At 45.3% G+C, this 15423-nt stretch overlaps 1 protein-coding gene across 3 annotated transcripts in view; it reads left to right on the top strand.

The window, feature by feature from the left end:
• SCML4 (Scm polycomb group protein like 4) overlaps positions 1–3910 on the top strand; it is a 122118-nt gene extending 118208 nt beyond the window's left edge. For all 3 annotated transcript variants that reach the window (XM_032165209.2, XM_032165201.2, XM_058430388.1), the window contains 2 exons: positions 554–699; positions 3250–3910. In XM_032165209.2, coding sequence (XP_032021100.2) covers positions 554–699; positions 3250–3375 — 272 coding nt within the window. In that variant the 3' untranslated portion in view covers positions 3376–3910. The remainder of the gene's footprint in view (positions 1–553; positions 700–3249) is intronic.
• Positions 3911–15423: the final 11513 nt, after the last annotated feature.

Here is a 15423-nt window from a genome sequence, read left to right as displayed (position 1 = left end):
GTGGCAGACTTGCATTATGCAGAGACCATGAACAAGAACGAAAAGCCACCTCAATTCTGCCATGCCTCTATCCTCTCAGTGTGAAGGCCATGGAGGCAGAAAGGACCCCAAGTCACTGGCCTCACTGAGGCGATGAGGCTCATTTGGACACTCATCTTAGCACACTTGCCCTGGTCACCAAGTACCCAGGCTCAGGAGGCCCTGGGTGTGCTGAGAAAGAACTGAGCAGGAGAGTCTTGAAAACTCCAACTCAGGTGGGAATTCCAGCCTGTTGAAGGGAATCCACTGTCTAGTGCTTCCTCTCCTGGGAGAGCAGAGAGCTTTGGCATACATGGGAAGGGTAATATATCTAGGAGTGGCCTTCTGCGCTCTGGGCTGCTGATAGAGCTGCCACTCACAGCCTTTCCCTATAACAGGAGGTCACTTGGGCCAGCTCCTTGGACTCATGGGCACTGAGGACCCCCCTTCCAGGCTAGGTGGGGGTAGGCAGCACCAGGTAGGTGCAAGGCCCTGTCCCACTGGCTCATGGTCTCCGTCTCTGTGCCCCATCCAGCCTCAAGCCCTTCTCAGGATGTGCAGGATGCCAGGCGGCCACGGAGCAGGAACCCCTCCGCCTGGACTGTGGAGGACGTGGTGTGGTTTGTGAAGGACGCTGACCCGCAGGCTCTGGGGCCTCACGTGGAGCTCTTCAGAAAGCACGTATGCGAGTGGTGGGTTTGACCTTGGGGGGGATTGGGGGAGCAGGCCTGGAAGGAGAGTGACGTCCAGGGAGCTGCGGGATGCTGCCAGGGGAGGTGGTGGGGGTGGGGGCGCTCTAAACTAAGCCCTAGGGGCACCCTCAAGGGAGCCAGAGATGAGAGGGACAGGTACAACCACAGGCTCCTCAGAGCAGAATGACTACTTAATTTGTTTTTAAAGGAATATTTGCCCCATCTGTTCTCTCATGTTGGCCTTCGTCAGGAGTGCCTGTTTCCTGCCCATCCAGCCGTCTGTGCATGCAACAAACATTCACAGTACACCTACGACATGCCAGGCAAACCACAGTAGCACCTGTTTGTAAACCACTTCGAGGATTAAATAAGAAAATGCACAAAAGGTGTTCAGCACGGTTCCTGACTCAGATAGCCTTCACTGAGCAGATAGCATTATAATGATTTTGAGATATGCTAAAATATAGAGATGGTAAATTTTTTTTAAAGATAAGAATCAATAATTTACCTGTCAGGCTTACTATATGCATTTTGTTTTTGTTTGTTTTTGTTTGAGATGGAGTCTCACTCTGTCGCCCAGGCTGGAATGCAGTGGTGCGATCTCAATCTCGGCTCACTGCAGCCTCTGCCTCCCCAGTTCAAGCAATTCTTGTGCCTCAGCCTGCCGAGCAGCTGGGATTACAGGCGCCCACCACCACGCTCAGCTAATTTTTGTATTTTTACTAGAGACTGGGTTTCACCATGTTGGCCAGGCTGGTCTCATCCCAAAGTGCTGGGATGACAGGCAAGAGCCACCGCGCCTGGTACTGTACTCATTTTATATTGTGCTAGAACAGATTACCACCAACATAGTTGCCTCACACAATATGCATTCTCTGTCTTACCACTCTGGGGGTCAGGAGCCTGGCATGGGTCTCAGTGGGCTCAGCCAGCAAGGCTGCCTTTCCTTCTGGAGGTTCTAGGGAGAATCCGCTTGGTTGTCTTTTCCGGCTTCTAGATCCACCATCAGTCCTTGGCTCCTGTCCCCCTGCCATCATCTTTAAAGCCTGTAACATCAAGCTGAGGCCTGTTCGGCTGCTCGGGCTGCCATCCCTGGTTCTCACTGCTGATGTCCTCTTCCACGTTTAAGGAGCTTTGTGATTACACAGCCGCCACTCCCCCCACCCACCTGGCCCCATAATCCGGGATAATCTCCCTACTTTAAAGTCAGCTGATTAGCAAGCTTAATCCCATCTGCAACCTTAATTCCCCTTCACCGTGTAACTTGACATTCACAGGTTTGGGGACTGGAATCCAGACATTGTGCATGGAGGAGAAGGAGCATTATTCTGCCTTCCACAGTGACCATTATTTTTGTTTCCTGTTTCTCATTTTATTTGGTGATTCTGTCATAGAAATCATGCTCTCCAATCTGAGGAGGATTCTCATCTAACACAGCACTCGCCTTTTATTAGGCATATGTTGACCTCACCTAACAATGGGGCCTTGAGACCAAGAACCACAGAGTGGGTTATGCTTGGACAGATTTGGGCAGGAGGAGTCTGGCTGTCTTCCAGGGTGGGAGGAGACAGTGGGAGTCCAGGAGGTGAGGGAAATAGAAGACAGCAGAAAATGAGGCTCCTGGGAGTGGCCCACAGGTAAGCCTTGCCCACTGCCATTTTGCCAAAGACATGGAGAGTGACACGGAGTGGGTGCTCCATCAATACTGGCTGGCTGGGCAGACGAATGAGAGAGCTGGTGACCCTGGCACCGTTATATGAGTCCTGTAACTATGTCTCTTCTCCCTGCCTGAGCACCTCAAATTTCTACCCTTTGTCTCCAGTGACCTGAAAATGGCACTAAAGGTGACCATGGAAGCCCAGCCTTGCTAGGTTCGTGAACTCCGCATGCATTCTGGAGGGTGACCATTTTCAATGACCAATGGCAGCAACCCTGGGACCAAACCTCAAAGGACTGGCTCGTCCCCTTAGTAGTTCTTTGTGCTGAACCCTGAGATGAAGCGGGTGAATTCTTTAGTGTATTCCATCTAGTGGAATAGACAGGGCTAAACACACCTGAAATCCTCAATAGGTGGAATGAGTTGCTTTGTTATCAGCTAAAGGTAGGTGGGCCTACTAAGAAAAGAAATGAGAAATTAGGGCAACAGGTGGAGGTTTGGGATGGAAAGACCCTCTAGTTTCAGGGTCTAATGGATGACACTTGTTGCCACTTTAGCCAAGTTTGGATGAGGAGATAAACTTCCTAAGTGGGATATTGGGAACACACATGGGGTTGTGTTTGATTCCTTCTATGAGGGGAGGGCAGGAATATGAAACATCCCGTGTATCAAATGACTCCAGGGAGATGATGGGGAGAGGAGAACACAGTGTTTGTTTGCTTTAATATTTTAAAAGACCTTGCCCCAGGACCAAGAGGATATGTTGCCTAAATCAATCCATATGCCCTGGGCACATCCCCTGACCACACCTTAACCTTAGCCACTGTTTGATGACTCTGACCATCTTCTGGGTTTATCTTTCTTCTGATCCTATCCCACCAGGAGATTGATGGCAACGCTCTGCTGTTGTTGAAGAGTGACATGGTCATGAAGTACCTGGGCCTGAAGCTGGGACCCGCACTGAAACTCTGCTACCACATTGACAAACTGAAGCAAGCCAAGTTCTGACGTTTTAAAAAAGACAGAAGCGAAACCCAAAACAACAGATCTCAAGATTATCTTCTGCCTTACCAATATCCCGCCAACATCACAAAATAGACTCTCCTCTTAAAATTAACAGCCACAAAGATGTGGTCTTTTTATAAAACTTGTGAATCTTTGCCTTTTTAAGAATTTAACGTGGACCTTTTTGAAAGGCTCCTCTGTGTTAATAATTTGCCAAAAAATTACAAAAGCCTCTGATTTTTAACATCCCTGTTATGCTGATTTCTCTTAAAGTGGGTCCTATTTGCATAACGAGAGGGTAGGGAACTGATGCTTCTGGCCAAGGAGAGTTCTGGAGTGTTCAAAGGATGGAAGAAGGACCTCTGTCCCTGAGGTCTCTGCAGGGACACCCCCCTCAGCACCATCTGCCTCTAACTCTGACCTGGGGACCTATCCGTGTGAGCCTTGTTTGCCTCAGCTCTGGAAGCTGACTTCTGAAGATGACTGCCTCACCTTGCACTATCTGGAAAACTTGAATTATTTTAAGCCGTGAAAGAAAAGGAAAAAAAAAAAATCTTTTCTATTCCTAGAAAATCTGAAGTACTGTGTTGCTCCGCTAGAGGGCAGACTGCTAATGAAATTTCAGGGCCCTCACTGACTGCAATAGCAGGATTATTCAGTACTGAGTGGATGGGTTAGGGTGTCTGTGAACAAGATCTAGCCCACACAGAAACAGGGGATTTATTCCACAGTTAGCACCACAGATTGCGACTTGGGAAGAAACCATCAGCTAGAGGGGTCTAGTTCGTATCCAATCATTATTGACTGACTGACTGATACTCAACTAGCAAAGGCAAGAATTTGGAAGCACGCTCTACCCAGATGGGGCTTTGGAGTTCCTTCCCTTCCAGAGTCCTTATTGAGGTGTTGAAGTGTTGGCATGCCGAAGAATCTTAGTGACATTTAGCCATGGGTGTTTCTTTAAAAAAGGAAAAGAAAATGTCTCAACGAAGCTTTGAAATGGGAGAGTGTTGATTTCTAGTTACGTTGCTGGGTTATGTAGTTGTATCTGTGGCTAATTTTTCTAGTCCTCAACAAATACACAGACATGCTATTATGGGGTTTAATTCAATTTACAAATAGGTTTTCCTTCCTCACCGTGGAGTAATAGAAAAAATTGATTTTCTGCTCCTTTGCAGCTGTGTCCAGAGACGGACAATGAATCCACAATTTATTAGGCAGAGGGCCAACTTCTCCACCGTTTGTTTTATCCTTCTCTTTTCTCTGTTTCCCTCCATCTCTCTTCTTCTTCTTTCACACTGAGCAGAAAACATATCTTCAAAATGAATTCACCTTTGCCATGCGCATATTCTCTTCCTTAAAAGGACATCAACAGTGTTGTAGATGAGGAGATGAACATTAGATTTTGGAATTTCTGGGAGGGAGAGGGTTAGGGATGACTCAGGGCCCCCCATTGGCCCAAAGGTGAATCAGAAAAGGCACCCCTTTCTCTGGGATACAACCTGAGCAGAGATCTCAGCTGGCAAGTGAAGCAGGATGGGGGCTCAACCTCCTCAGCCCCTGATCAGCTGCCGTTGTACAGAGCATGACCTGTATAACCTTGAGGGCAGCCCTCGGTAGATCTGCAGAGTGACCCTCTATATAGTTAGAATCCAGATGAAGGCCATAAGAAATAGTCCATGCCATGCCGTTAGGCCCGCTTTGATGTGCGGTATTTGAGAAAGCACATCGTAGCCTCCTTTTCAGACACACAAATGGTGGCTGCACTGAGAACATGGCAGAGAAGGGGAGGAGGAGAATGTACTGAACTTGCTCACTGAATTGAGCTTGAGTTATTAGATTGTAGAAGAGCTTGATGTCTGGTGATTTCGTTACGGGAAGAGGGTCTCGATCCAGACCCCAAGAGAGGGCTCTTGTATCTCATGCAAGAAAGAATTCAGGGCAAGTCCATAAAGTAAAGTGAAAGCAAGTTTATTAAGAAAGTAAAGGAGTGAAAGAATGGCTACCCCATAGTCAAAGCAGCTCTGAGGGCTGCTGGTTGCCCATTTTTATGGTTATTTCTTGATGATATGCTAAACAAGGGGTGGATTATTCATGCCTCCCCCTTTTAGATCATATAGGGTAACTTCCTGACATTGCCATGGCATTTGTAAACTGTCATGGCACTGGTGGTAGTATAGCAGTGAGGACAACCAGAGGTCACTCTCGTTGCCATCTTGGTTTTGGTGGGTTTTAGCCAACTTCTTTACTGCAACCTGTTTTATCAGAAGGTCTTTATGACCTGTATCTTGTGCTGACCTTCTGTCTCATCCTGTGACTCAGAATGCCTTAGCCATCTGGGAATGCAGCCCAGTAGGTCTCAGCCTCATTTTACCCAGCTCCCATTCAAGATGGACTTGCTCTGGCTCAAACGCCTCTGACAGGTTCAGCACCCGAGAAAAGTACCTTGAATCAGGCCTTGGGGCAGAGTCTTCAAGATTTTAAGGTGATAGGGCCTGTCTGTTAAGAGTTTATTAATCATAAGTGCTCACTGCTGGTTTAGAGTTAGACACATTTCCCTCAAAGCAGCCGCGGGCAGGTTATGTACTCAGAACTGCCAGTGTGAAAACAATGAGATGCAGAAAAATCCCACAACAACCCAGGTTTTTCACTCCTCTTTTTTTTCTCAATCTTCCGATACTTGTGGTACCTCTTCCATCAACAGATACCTCATGTAGTGACTTCCAGTATTAAGTTTTCAAAACTTCCTACCCACCCTCATCAGTGCCTCCCTCACTGCAGAATCACAAACACTGGTGCTCTCAAATAAAAATCAGCCCCAAACAATGTCAAAGAGATCCCTTGAGTAGTTTTCAGGGGAGAGATATGTTCTCATTTCAAGTCTTGGAGAAAACTGGATCCATGTTCACGTGGAACTTCTCTCACGGAGGTGCTATCTCATTTTGCATTAAACTTTAAGCAGGACAGATTGCTGAAGCCATGATATTTAAGGTTTGACTTTTTAAAAATCTCATTACTCTTAAAATAAATGCTGCCACATCAGAGAATAACCTGGGGAGGAAAATCTTCCTTGACTGTTTCTGCACTGAAATGCAATTAGCCAACTAAATTATTGTAGCAATACTGCAATTATAATTAATTTTCACCCCTCTCAAAAGTCTTGTCAAACCAGGAGGCTAAATAGCTTCACAAATGTAAAACACACCAGGCCATTTCCTCTAAACAGACCTTAAAGGGTTAGGCCACGTGGGTCACCCTTGTCCAAATGAGAGCCGACCTGGGGGCCTCTCACTTGTACAGATATGGTACTTATTATTCCATTGCAGTAGCTTTGCTTCAGGTTGTAGTGAATAATGATATTGTTTTGCATAATTCCAAATTAGAGTGTGTATGTGTGTGTGCCTGTGTTCATGTTCCAAACATTTGCAATTACACTTGTCTGTTAAACACTTGAAAAAAAAAATCAAGAGACAATTCTATTGCCTAAGGCCTTTTAAATATTTCATGAATCACATTATTCCCTGTGTGAAGACTTTAGGTGAAAGTTGTGGGTCTTGTCTGTGTGTGTGTGTGTGTGTGTGTGTGTGTGTGTGTGTGTGTGTTTGTTTCCTGACACTGTAGCTGGAAGAGCCTTAGGAAGTGAGTGCTTGGTAGTGTATGAGCCATTGCCTTTGCTTGGTTTGCAATATGGAGGCAGAACCCACTGTGGTGTGGTTGCTACTACTAACTGTCCCCTCTTATGCTACTACGGTATGCCCTGGAGGCAGCCAGGTGACCAGGGCTGTTCTGGGGCTCTGGGCCTGCCACCTCAGGACGATGATTGTATGTGCCAAGCCTGGGCTCCAGGTGACTCTGGGGAGACAACTTGCCAGGGAGCCTACGGCAGGGAACAATTTGTCTTGCGGGCGTTTAGCACCTACCAGAGAGTACACTGGGCTCCCACCATTTCCCTGCAGCAGGGCTGCTACCTATTATATTAAATACATTGGGAAGGAATATGGGACTAGGGCCGGTTTACTGCAGAAAGAAACCAGTGAGAGACGGAGGCCTACACCATAAGTTTCTTAGGAAAACAATGAAAGCAGCAATTCTAACAGCCCCAACCCTTCACACTGCAATAACCTATTTTTGTATCTATGTGCTGTATGGAATATTTCTTATTTTTTTAGTTAAAATTCTTTTTAAATTATTTTTGAGATGGTTTTAGGAGAATTTTCTCAAATCTCTGAAGATAATTGGAGATGCCCATAGGTGACCAGGGACTCAAATTTAGTCATTGTCAGAAGGTCTCTAAAGATGGAAATATTCTGCTCTCGTTCTAAAGAAACAGCCAGGTTTACATATATGTAAGTGATTGGCAGGCACTGTCTGACCTCTGCTGTGAAGGGGCCACTTCTCAGCTCTTCTCCAATGGGGAGAGAGGGGAAGGAGATTGGACTCACTTTTTTTTAAAACCTCAGATAACAAGACATGGGATTGTGAAGGAGTAGGTGATTTTTTTAAAAACTGCAATTTTTTTTTTTAAGGAGAGGGGTGCAAACCATCCATGGGGCGGATTTTTTTTGTTTTTTTGTTTTTTGTTTTTTTGTCATAAACACTCCAAGAACTGAGCACCTGCCAGGCTCTCCTGTTGCCTTGCCCTGTGCCCCTATCCCTCCCCTGTGGCAAGAGAGCACCACACTGAGAGCCCTGGGGATGGTCCAGGAGATGGTCAGACATCCAGGGTAACAAACCTCCCTGTTTCCATTCTGTGATGTCAAACCCAGCCGCATCACCCCCATCCACTCACAGGCAGCTCCTGTGTGTTCCGCCCTGCTCCTGCAGGACGAGCGCTGGGCACCTCAGCTTCCGGGGTGCCATCCACTCCAATGGTTGTCCTAATCCAAGATGATCCCTGCACAGACAATTGGAAGCTGGATTTTTGGAAATCTAGCATTTGCTTGAAAGAGAATCGCTGTTATTTACTGCCACAAGTTAAGGATCATGAAAACATGTCTGCTAACAATGGACTTTGTGTAATTGTTCTAATGCTAATAAGCAACTGCTGGAACACTTCCCGTGGTAAATTCCTTTGTGGTTTCGGGGGTGTTATCACAAATCGGCCTCACCAAGATGCTGGAATGGAGAGAACACTTGCTGTGACTCTCCCAGGCTTCATGAAATTCCCCTGACTTAGAAGCAGTTCTGGGCAAAAGCACACTTTTAGAGGAGGATTTGCTTTTCTTCACTGTGCTTTCGCAAGTGAGGCCCCAGATCTGCGCTCTTCAAATCCTACATAAAGAGCCCAGAGGTTCTCCCCATGCTCAGCATTGGGCTCTATTTCCTGCAGAGGAAAAGATGGCAGGTAGAGCTTAAGAATGACACTCTCCCCCAGGTCGGCCGAGTGTGCTGTGCCATGAATTGATAGTGGCAGGATGAGAATAGTAGAGACACGGGTGATTAAACAGTGATGCCAGACAGTGTGGGGACAGCAGCATCTTTCCATTTGAAGGGTCTACATATACCACACAGACCACCTATACCTCAGCTGTCTTCCCACCCTACCCTGCTCTGGGGCTTGACCACATGGTCTGAGCCTTAGAGTCAGTTCCATGCACTAGGCGCTTGCACAGGCCAACATCAACCTCTTCCAATGGCTCCAACTTTGGAATACACCTGAAGCCTTGCTTCTCCAAACAGCTCATTGTGAAATAATAGCACCTCACTAGGTTTCGCTTTATAGCAATGATGTATGACTGAAGGCTACCTCTATCATAAATGTAGCATCCTCAACTACATTCTTTTCAAAGTGTTGTTGGAAACCCATCATCATCCCTTGAGGGTGGATTTTTTTTCTTTTTGGAGGAAACCAAAGCCACTGGGCTCATGCCTGGTGCATGACATGGGTAATCAGTTTCAGGTTTCAAATCATGTGTTTTCACACACATTCATTTGTCTTTCCCTTGTGTGTTTCCTTACTTGGTACAAATAGTTTGAACAATAACAGCCACAATTCACTGGTTAACTTAAATATATTAGGCAGGTGTTAGAATAAGGAGCTGCAATGTATGGACTACTTTGAAGGACAACAGTATTTGGATGTGTAACATTCAACATATCCATTTTAAAGTAATGTTACTGCTATATCCTTAGGCATGGTAAGCTGAGGATATTGTGAGTGTTTGCAAATATACAGAGACCACCCTCACACGTAGAACCCTAGAATCCTAGAGTTGGGGAAAAGAGGTCTTGGGGGACACCTGGACGGCTCCCCTCCAGAGTAGAACCTTCTCCCCTGTGGGTTCCACATTGTTCTGTGGGGGGCAGAGCATGGTACAGTGTGCAAGAAACAAGCTCTCCAAGTCACCTCCCCCCATACCTCCATCTCCTCATCTGGAAAAGGAGGGGAGTCATCCACACGACCTTTAAAAGCATTTCCAGCTCAGTTACTTTGGCCAAGGCCAGTGGGGCTGTGCTGCCATAATAGTTATGGGCTGTTGGCTCATCTCTCTTCTGTTTCATGGCTGCTGGCTTCTGCCTCTCCTCCTTTGCAACCTCATCTAGATATTTTTTGATCCTCTTCCCTCATGGGCCCATAACTTCTCAAGGCCATGTAAGCACCACTTGACCATTCTTTCCCACTCATTTTTTACCTCTCATTCTATTCTTTCTTCCTGCCTCCGCTTTTTTTTGTTGGTTTGTTTCCTTTTTTGTGTTTCTCCATTCCACTAGCTCAAATGCCTTGGGGAATGGAGATGGGGTAGAGAAAGAAATAAGAATATGCCAACTCTGTCCTTCCTGGCCCAGCAGTTCTGACCTCTGCCCAGTTGTCGCCCACCCACAGCATTCCTTGACTCTGCCCCACTTCCTGTCCAGTCTCCACTTATTCTATTTCTCAAGGTCTAGGCCTCTCAGCTCGTTGCCTGAGGTTGGGAATGAGAGTCTCTGCCCTTCTGAATGTTTCATTCTGTGACTCACCCTGATGTACCACTGAGGGGCCTCTTGAATCTTCATCAAGCACAATGCCCTTCTCACTAGCTGTCCCTCTTCATTCAGCCCTGAAGGTTAAGTGACCTGGTGCCAATTCGATGTACCTCTTGAGAATCACAATCTGCTTCTCCCGCCATCCTGCAACATGCACGGAGTCACTCTGACATCCAGCAGCAATTCAGATAATGCTAAAGTTCTTTGTAGAACACAGAGCATTGTCCAGACCCAGATAGCACTGACTGTACAGCCTTGTGACAAAAGCCAGGCCAGAGCCTTGTGTGTAAGTGAGGAGGGTCCAGCCAGCATGAAAAATGAAGGACAGTGACCTACATCAGAAGCATTTCTGGGGTGCGGTATTGTTTTTGGACATTTATAAGACTACTGAGACGTATGCAATATTAAGTGGCTTGTGTCTGAGTAGGGAAAGATGATGACATATTTCCCAAAAGAAAATGTGGTTCAGAGGAAGGAGAAAGGCAGCACAGCTCTGGAAAAAAAAAATGTTTCCATTCCTGGCCTGTCTCCAGCACAATTTCACACCTCGAGGTCTTTCTAGAAGTCAAACGTGTTTCCTCCTCAGGAACTGAAAGTATTTCTGTCCAAGTGTGAGAGACTTTGAGGGACTTTGATTTCTTTTATTATCCATTGTGTTCTAAGCCATAATATTTAATTTTCTGTCATCTTCTAGCTATATCTTTGATCACTTGGGGATTTAAAAAAAAGAGCTCTTCTCATTTTATCCTCAAGAAAATATGAAATATCATTTGCTTTATAGAGCAAATATTTCCATGTTATAGATATCTGTGGATTAGATTATTTCTCTACTGTATATATCTAGAAGTAATTTCATTAACATAAAAATTTTATACTTTAAATACATTTGTGGATAAATTTGCTTTTCATTCTATTCACATGCAAGAAAACCAAACTGATTGAATAAAATCATTTTATCATAATTGTCTTGCTGCTATTTTTTTTTCACTAACAGTGAAAACTTTGTGTTAATGAAGTATGATTGTAACATCATGAAGCTTCTCCCTTCATGGGGCCAAAAGGTGTGTTTTACTAGCTACGCTAGGCTGTCATTATCCAACAAGACTCCTGCTAACCAATGAAGGCCCATGAGTTAGTGAAATCCATGTTCCCGAAGCTTGTGAGGTAGAATGATGATGATTGAAATGTTATGTCTTTTGTTTTGTAAGTTGATGGGCTTATTTTCAGAATCTTTCTTTCAACTCAGCCTTAGTTAATCTCATGTTTCCACCTGTTTATGCTACTTCTGTACCCCATATACCCACTCGGGAGGCTTCCTGATCTCGCCCCATCTGGGAGAGCGGCAGCCGCACCTTTTCCCTGGTAAAACGTCTTACTTTATTCGCACACTGCATGAAACAGCCAGAAACCAAGGGTGCAAATAGGTCATCTCCTTATCCTGGGAAGATAAAAACACGGTTGACTACCTTCCCTCTTCTCTACTGAGACAGTATTTCCTCCCTTCTAATTAAGGATTTTTAGAGAGGGTGTGCGTGCATGTTCATGTGTGTTTCTATGATTGGGTTTGCAAACTTTAGAGAAAGGTCATCAGTGAAAGTTTGCACATCATTTGCTTGTGCTGAGGCACGTGTGCAAGAAGGACTCGGCGTATGTACTGCAGATATTCTAATTGTATGAAAATTCATTGTGCTTTCATTTCTTATGAACGTAATGGAATCTTGGAACGTTAGTTCAACTCCATCTTTTCCTTGGAAGTGCTCGGGGAGAGAGAAACTTTCAGCTTAGGAAATGGTGCCATTTTAGGTCCTAGCCTCTTTACAAAACAAAACAAAACCAGGGGATCTAATTTTGCAGACTAGACATTAGTGAATATAGCTCACTGTAATGGTGAGTGGCATTTACATTGGAGAGAGACAGCAGTAAACCCTGTTACCTGAGGAAACAGCCTCTCAATCTTTGCTCTTTGCAAGCATGCCGAAATCAGTGTTTCCTAATATTGGGACAATCCTTTCACCTCAAAGTGTTCCTATGTAATTGGGTTACATAATGGGAAATTGTAATAGGCAATTTTGTTCTGTAATTCAGTTTGCAAAGCATGCAAACATAAGATAACTAGGTTAAATGCAAATTGGCATTACACTAAGGTACCGAGAGGAAAAAAAAATATGCTGTGTCTATAACTTAGAAATAACATGAATTTTATTCCCCATGTGCCTCAAAATGTAGAGTTTATTAAAGTTATTTATCCTCTAGTTTAATTTCATCACATACTGTGCATACAGATACATTATCTGAGTATGAACACACGTGTATTCTTACTGCATATATTTACAGATCTCTCATTTGTCATAAGCAGGCTGTAAGTGTAGCGTGTTACCTAGGAGTGAGTTGGATGTACTTATTTTTATCATATACAGTGTTTTCATAAATTGACCATTATATATAAGACACTACATCAAAATGTGCTATGAATCCTTCAAAGCCTGTTATTGTTTGTAACTTTTGCAGGAGGGCTATTAGTTCATTATTTAGAGGTCAATTTTTCTGTTTTTAATGTATTCTCTTAAACAGTGATTGGTATGTACACCACAGTCAGGTATGTACAATTTAATTAAACAACCACTACTGGCCTTAATGATTTTAATAGTTTGAGATGGTCTTTGTTTGTTTGTTTTCATTTTTGATACAGTTTTTTTCTAGTACAGTGCATCATGTGCCTGTGTATGATTCAGTGAGATTTCTAAATCTTAAGATTTCAACACAATGTAGTACTTTCTGTTCATGCTGTAAAAAGTATTTCTGTATTTTAAATAAAGAATAAAATTTATGTGAGCCTGTATATATTTTATCTGATCAGCTTCTCTATGTTGATTACTATTTCACTAGGACTGGTTCCCATAGGTAGAGAGAAAGGATAAGCCTTTTCAAGGTGGTCCTTACACTACGGAAGCCACAAGGGCTGATTCACTGCTGCCTGGAAGGCCCCTGTCACCTGGAGACCTGCTGCATTTCAGGGCAGCCAGCCCAGGCCCCACGCTGGCTCAGGAGAGAGTTTTTTTTTTTTTTTTTTGAGATAGGGTCTCACTCTGTCACCCAGGCTGGAGTGCAGTGGTGCAAACACAGCTCCTTGCAGCTTCAACCTCCTGGGCTCAAGGAATCCTTGTGCTTCAGCCTCCCAAGTAGCTAGGACTGCAGGTGCACACCACCACGCCTGGCTAAGCTGTGTATCTTTTGTAGAGACAAGGTTTCGCCATGTTGCCCAAGCTGGTCTTGAACTCCTGGGTTCAAGCAATCTGCCCTCCTCAGCTTCCCAGAGTGCTGGGATTACAGGTGTGAGACACTGCACTTGGCCTGGAGAGACTTATTACAGGAGCCCACGTTTCTCTAAGAAGCTTACTCTGTCCCCCTGACCTTCCTATGACCACAAAGGGGCGGTCTGGTGCAGGGAAGAAATGTGAGATTTGATCAGAGCCCCCAGAGGAGTGTCCACCCAGGGTCATCTTGGGCCAGTCTCTCCTCTAGGGTCTCTGATATGGTTTGGAACTGTGTCCCCACTAAATCTTATGTTGAAATGTAACCCCAGTGTTGGAGGTAGGGTCTGGTGGGAAGTGTTTGGGTCATGGGGGTGGATCCTTCATGAATGGATTAGTGCCATCCCCTTAGCTATGAGTGAGTTCACACAAGATCTGATTGCTTAAAAGTGTGTGGCACCTCCCACCCTCTCTTGCTCTTGCTCCCGCTCCTGCCATGTGATGTGCAAGCTCCCTCTTTATCTTCTGCCAAGAGTAGAAGCTCCCTGAGGCCTCCCCAGAAGCTGAGCAGATGTCAGCGCCATGCTTCTTGTACAGCCTGCAGAACAGTGAGCAAATTAGACCCGTTTTCTTCATAAACGACCCAGTCTTGGGTATTTCTTTATACCAATGCAAGAATGGCTAACACAGTCTCCTTCTTGGTCAGTAATCAGAGACAAAAGGGCCTCCCTTCTCTGTTAGTGAGAGGATTAAAATAAATTACAGTGCTTGTCAAAGGCCCTCAGACAGTGTCTGCAGAATCTGGAGTCCTACTCCAGGGGAGTCCACCCCTGTCGGCTGGTTGTGGCTGTAGTTTGAGGGTCATGATTCCTTCTGGATTTTGATCCAACCCCAACCCTGACCTGCCAATTTCCTACCCAGAGGCCTCTACCCTGTCCTAATGCTTAGCAATGATCATTGGCAAAGGCAACGTGGTTCTCAATGAAAGCAATTCAGGGGGTTAAAAGAGGTAATCCTCCCATATCAGCGTCCTCTATGGCTGGGTGAGGCCAGCAAGGAAGGCCAGTCTTAGGGAGTGTTGGGGTGCAGGCCCCCAAAGCCTTCTCTCATCATCTGCCCTTGCTTTGCTTACAACTTAATAGACTGAAAATTTTAATCTTGCTACTTGCCCCGCCTTGAACAAAACAATTTCCAAGCTCATATCCGTCCTCTCTCCCCCAGCACGGGTCCACACTGAATGACCTCTCTCATACATCCAAGAAGTCTAAGTCTCTGAGCCAACACAAGAAAATACACCTACAAGTGCCCTCACTCCCCCAGATTTAAGGGTGCCTTCTCTGAGACTGCTCTCCTCCAATAGTTAGACACAAGCTCTCAAAACCCAGCTTCTTTTACTAGTTTTTTCTCATTATAGTTGTACAAACAATAGTATCCTACCAATAAATGATCCAGGCAAGGAAGAAATCCTGAAATAAATGTTATTTTTTCTGTCAAATCTGAACACCGATTTGGCCACCTGAACACCTGAACACTTTCAGGCCTAGAAAAGAAGGAGAGAAGCGGCTGGGCATGGTGGTTCACACCTGTGATCCCAGCACTTTGGGAGGCCAAAGCGGGAGGATCATGAGGTCAAGAGATCGAGACCATCCTGGCCAGCATGGTGAAACCCTGTCTTCTACTAAGGATACAAAAATTACCCAGGCGCAGTGGCGGGCACCTGTAGTCCCAGCTACTCGGGAGGCTGAGGCAGGAGAATTGCTTGAACCCAGGAGGCGTAGGTTGCAGTGAGCTGAGATCGTGCCATTGCACTCCAGCCTGTGCGACAGAGTGAGACTCC

This window comes from Hylobates moloch, unplaced genomic scaffold (assembly GCF_009828535.3).
Source record: "Hylobates moloch isolate HMO894 unplaced genomic scaffold, HMol_V3 SCAFFOLD_2, whole genome shotgun sequence".
Classification (NCBI taxonomy): Eukaryota; Metazoa; Chordata; class Mammalia; order Primates; family Hylobatidae; genus Hylobates; species Hylobates moloch.
Note: the sequence above shows the minus strand (reverse complement) of the source record. Positions and strands in the feature narration are given on the sequence as shown.